General features: G+C 29.0%; 1 protein-coding gene across 1 annotated transcript; it reads left to right on the forward strand.

The window, feature by feature from the left end:
* Positions 1-1,809: 1,809 nt before the first annotated feature.
* On the forward strand, positions 1,810-4,535 carry LOC110263947 (uncharacterized). The gene is made up of 4 exons (XM_021105787.2): positions 1,810-2,031; positions 2,134-2,300; positions 2,377-2,484; positions 4,244-4,535. Exons 1-4 carry the CDS (start codon positions 1,891-1,893, stop codon positions 4,533-4,535), a joined length of 708 nt encoding a protein of 235 aa, XP_020961446.1. The 5' UTR covers positions 1,810-1,890.
* The last annotated feature ends 405 nt before the right edge of the window (positions 4,536-4,940 follow it).

Genomic DNA, 4,940 nt, shown 5'->3' on the forward strand with positions numbered 1-4,940 from the left:
ATTTTTTTTAAGTAAAAAAGCTCAACACAACAAGGTGGAGCAAAAGAAAAGAAACAAAAATTCATAACGCTAAAAATAATAATCTCTAGATATCTCCGACATTGCCATCAACAACCACTGGGTTCACCATCAATCCACTCATCGTAACTTGTAAAGGATCTGTTAATAATGTCCACCACACTTGAACCTTGATTTCTGAAGATTCTATCATTTCTTTCTAGTCAAATTGTCCAGATGACCGCAAAAAAGCCAACCAACCACTGCTTCCGTTCTATCTTTCTCGCTGATATATCCGTCCAACTTTTATAGTGTTGCTTGAGCATACCTGGAATAATCCATATCCTTCCAAGAGCGAACAACCAAGCACACCACACTTGCCAAGTGAGCTCACAACCAATGAACAAGTGAAAAACAGTTTCAACAGACTTATGACATAATACACATATGTTATCATTCTGGCCAATAACACATAATCTACACAGTCTTTTCCTTGTATTCACCTTACCAACTAGTGCAAACTAAGTAAACAACTCAACCCTTGGTGAGACAAATCCTCTCCAAATAGTACTAGTGAAGTTATAGCTTGTGATATCCATCGGAAGTACCTCTGCCTGCAACACCTACACAAAGAAGTTAGTAGAATAAACACCTTTTTTATTAAATTTTCAGACCACTCTGTCCTCTTTCTCAGTTGTCAGTTCGTTTCACTTATTGCAGAACCGCATGAAGCTAGTTTACTAGTTCCAATTCCCATTGAAATATCTCTCATCGCCATTAGAAATTCCAAATCCACTCTAACCCATCCTAGAACCCACAATCTCCTATGATAGATCCTTGAAAATTTGAGACCGAGAAAAGTTTTGAAAAAGTAACTTTCAGAGCACCACATAGTAACCAACTATCCTCTCAGAAGCGGATTATCCTGTCATCCCCTAGTTTCATAGCCAAGCCTCTGATCATCTTCTCTCTCACTTGTGGCTCCTTAATTTGTAGTTGACAAATATTCTTCTAAGAACCCTCTCTTGTAGGTACAAGTTGATCACAAATCATCTCAAAAGAATTCATGTTATTACAGTAACACATAATTTTCTTTCAAATTGGACAATCCTTTTTCGAAAACCTCCACCAACACTTGAACATGAGCACTGTATTCTGAATTACCGTGTCACCAACTCCCAAACCTCCTGCCTTTTTGAAGGCCCGTGCAACTTCCCATTTTACTAGAGGCATCTTGTCCCTCTCGTCCTCCTTACTCCACAAAAAGTGTCTTCGTAAGGATATTATTTTTTTCTGCTACTATCTTCGGCATTTTGTACAAGCTGAAATAGTAAAATAGGCAGGCTATCAAGAACAGATTTAATGAGAACCAGCTTACTCGCTTTATTCAGAGACTTTGCTTTTCACAGACTTAACTTTTCTTCTACCTTGTCAATCACTGATTTCCATGTATTGACCAGCCTCGGATTCGTCCTCAAAAAAATGCCAAAATATCTGACAGGTAAATACGCCTCTTTACAATCCAACAGTCAACACATCTGCCGTGTCCAACTCTATTCACAATTAACCGAAATCAAGCTGGATTTGTCAAAATTAATACTCAATCTTGACATCATCTCAAAGCAGCGGAGTAATCACTTATAGAAAAATATACATTAAATAATATTTATATACATTAAAAATAAATTTAATATATATATATATAATAATTAATTTTAGTCACTGAATTTAGTATTTTTTTTTATTTCTTTAATATATCGAAAGAGTGAGTGCGCTCCCTCTCTCTCGTATCACTTCTTCCTCCTTAGTTGTGTGACAAAGACACATTGGATTCTGATAGCAGAGAATAGAATATCTCAAGTTCTCAACCTTCCAAAACACACACAAAAAAATATGAACCACCACCATAATCATCAAGACAATAACAATGGTGATGTTTTGAACACCGTGGTGGAGTCCCTGAGAGGCAGATTACTCGCCGAGAGACACGCTTCAAGGCTAGCAAGGGACAAAGCTCAATCATTCGAAAACAGGGTATTTTACTTTCTCTTTATTATTACCAAAACAAACCATTTCTGATTGATAGATTGTGTAATATATGTACATGCTTTGCTTTTTCTTGTTTCGGTGGACCAGTTTGTGGAACTGGAAAATAAACTGAGACAAGAGACCAAACTAAGAGACAAAGCCCAAAGAAAACTTGAGTTCTTCAAGGAGAAGCTTCAATCTTTCAACATATCTTATTTGGATCCGAATCATCAAAGCACTGAAAATTTGAGGAATAATAATGATAATGATATCAGGTATATATCAGAATTTGCAACATTATTCATGCAGGAATTTGTGTCCTTAGTATTATACTTGTTAATGTGAAAGCAGGCTTTCACTTTCACCTTCATGCTCGAAAATATCGGCAACAAGTTATGATCACATCTCAAATCACACTATAAATCCAAGCAATGTGGATTTAAAGAATGATCACAACAGGTATTCCTTATTTTTTATTTGGTAAACACGCCTAAAACGTCTTTTTTTAAAGATGTTTTTAAATAATTAAAATTTAACACATATAATCAATTAAATCATATTATTTTTGTTAAAATTAGGCTAGACAAATTAATTTAACTCAGAAAATGATGAATAAAATCTTAAACTGATCTAAATTAATATTATTTTTTTATAAAAAATGATTAAAATACTCTTTTATATATATATATATATATATATATAAACTCTAAATCTTAACTCTATGACGGCAGAGAAGGACTAAAATTTAAGATTCTCAAAATTAATATATATATAAAATAGGATTATTTTAATTATTTTCTATAATAAAGGATATTGTAGTCATTTTTCTATAAAAAAATAATATTAATTTAGACCAGTTTAAGATTTGATTCACCGTTTTTTCGATCAAATTAATTTGTCTGGCATAATTTGACAAAAATAATACAGTTTAATCAATTATATATATTAAATTTTAATTACTAAAAAATATTTTTAAAAAAAGACATTTTAGACGTCTTTATCTAAGTGACTCCCTTTTTATTTAATTCAATTTTATTTTCTCATCAAATTATTTATCCTAAAAATTTAGTCAAATAGGTAAAAAGCAAAGGAATAATTATATATTTAATACGTTTTCTGATGTGGAAGGAATTCTATACCTTTTTATGATCCTAAATGATTTAAGACAATTGTTCCAGTACTCTCTTGAATATGATCTTCTATATTTAAATAAAATAAAGTAAATGAATAAAAACAGGCATCAAAAAATTTGGAGTGGATAAAAGTACATATCAAAGATTCATTATCAAAATATGGTCCAAAATTTTTTTTGATGGACAAAATGTCATATAATTAGTAAATGATATTTACGAATTTTTTATTTGTACTTTAATAATTTTAAAATGTATTTTGATATTTATATATTTTAGTGTGTATTTTTATTTACTCCAAACTCTTTTATATATGCTTTTGTCTATTTACTCAATAAAATATAATAAAAATTATTTGATGTGTTAATCTTTTGTGGATCGAAAACAATTTTGGAATGTAATTTGATATTTATAATTTTTAAGTGTGTACTTTTATTCATCCCAAACTTTTTTATGTATATTTTGTTTATTTATTCAATAAAATATATAAAAAAATTATTTTATGTGTTAAATACCTGTAAAATTAAGAGCTTGTTCGGGTATCATTAAGTTGTTAGAAAAAAAATTTTACTGTGTTTGACAAAAGTTTAGTAGTCAATAAAAAGATTTTTTTATTTTTTAGTGTATTTGCAAAAGTTTAACAATAAAAGTAAAAGTACTAGAAAAATAAAAAAATTAAAAGCTATAATTTATATTTTTTTAAAATATCCTTTTTACTTAAAAAAAATATTTTTGACATTATAAATGAACAAAATGATACTTATATTGTCGTGTCCAAATATAATTATTAAATAAAAATATATTTTTTAAATAAAATATTCAAATATAAAATTAATTTTATTTTTTAAAAAAATCTTTAAAAATAAGATCACTTGAAAAAAAAATAATTAGTAGAAGTTCACCCAAACAGATTCTGAACCTATTATGTAATAATATATAAGCAATGATTATTTGCTCTCTAATTTTCAAAAGGTACCGAAGTAATTGTCATGCTTTGATATTATGAATAACTATACACAACACATCTCTTTGTATCATATATCTTAATACTAATTTTGAATTTGAAATATCCGATTGAGGGTTTCTAGTTTAAGCACAAAACCATCGTCAGTGATGGAGAAGGAGAAGGAGGATAATGACGTTGATAACTCTCTAGCATTAGTTCCTGTGAATGTGACTTTGGTATCCACCAACAACAATAACAATAATAATGAGAGGGCAGTTCATGAAAGTGTGATTGAAGCTCTAGATGCATTGAGGCGTGCCAAAGAAGGACTTGTATGTGCCATGATGGCAACAACAAAGCCAATGATTAATGTTGGTCCAACTTACAACTTAGAAGACACTAATAATGATAGAGCTAAATTATTTATGTACTAATAAGGGTTCTGTTGTTTGATTTAATACACTGAATTTTGAGTTATTGAATTGAATTATTGAATTATTTACTTAAGCTTATCAAAAATGCTAGTCGTATATTAATATCAGTTATCAATGTATTTATGTATAAATATGTGTGTAATTTATTTTATTTTTAATATGTATTTATATTCTACCATGTATTTTATATTTGTAATTGATTTTAGTGATTATTTTTGGTGTACATATAATATAGTCTTAGACCTATATATATAGCAATTGTAATTGTTATTAGTGTATTACTCATCATCTTATTATAACACTAATTTACATTTCAGCAATCATTTTTAATTTATATAAATATATTTTCGTGAGAATAATCATTGGTAAAAATTATTACAAGTACTGTTCATTATGTGCACCTCC

The sequence above is a fragment of the Arachis ipaensis genome, chromosome B6 (assembly GCF_059453495.1).
Source record: "Arachis ipaensis isolate K30076 ecotype BB chromosome B6, ASM5945349v1, whole genome shotgun sequence".
NCBI classification, from domain to species: Eukaryota; Viridiplantae; Streptophyta; class Magnoliopsida; order Fabales; family Fabaceae; genus Arachis; species Arachis ipaensis.

Excerpts from the sequence above, each read along its gene's own strand:
- LOC110263947 (XM_021105787.2), top strand. The coding sequence starts at position 1,891 with ATGAACCACCACCATAATCATCAAGACAATAACAATGGTGATGTTTTG. Across the intron at positions 2,032-2,133 it reads CTCAATCATTCGAAAACAGG|TTTGTGGAACTGGAAAATAA; the intron begins GTATTTTACTTT and ends TCGGTGGACCAG. Across the intron at positions 2,301-2,376 it reads AATAATGATAATGATATCAG|GCTTTCACTTTCACCTTCAT; the intron begins GTATATATCAGA and ends ATGTGAAAGCAG.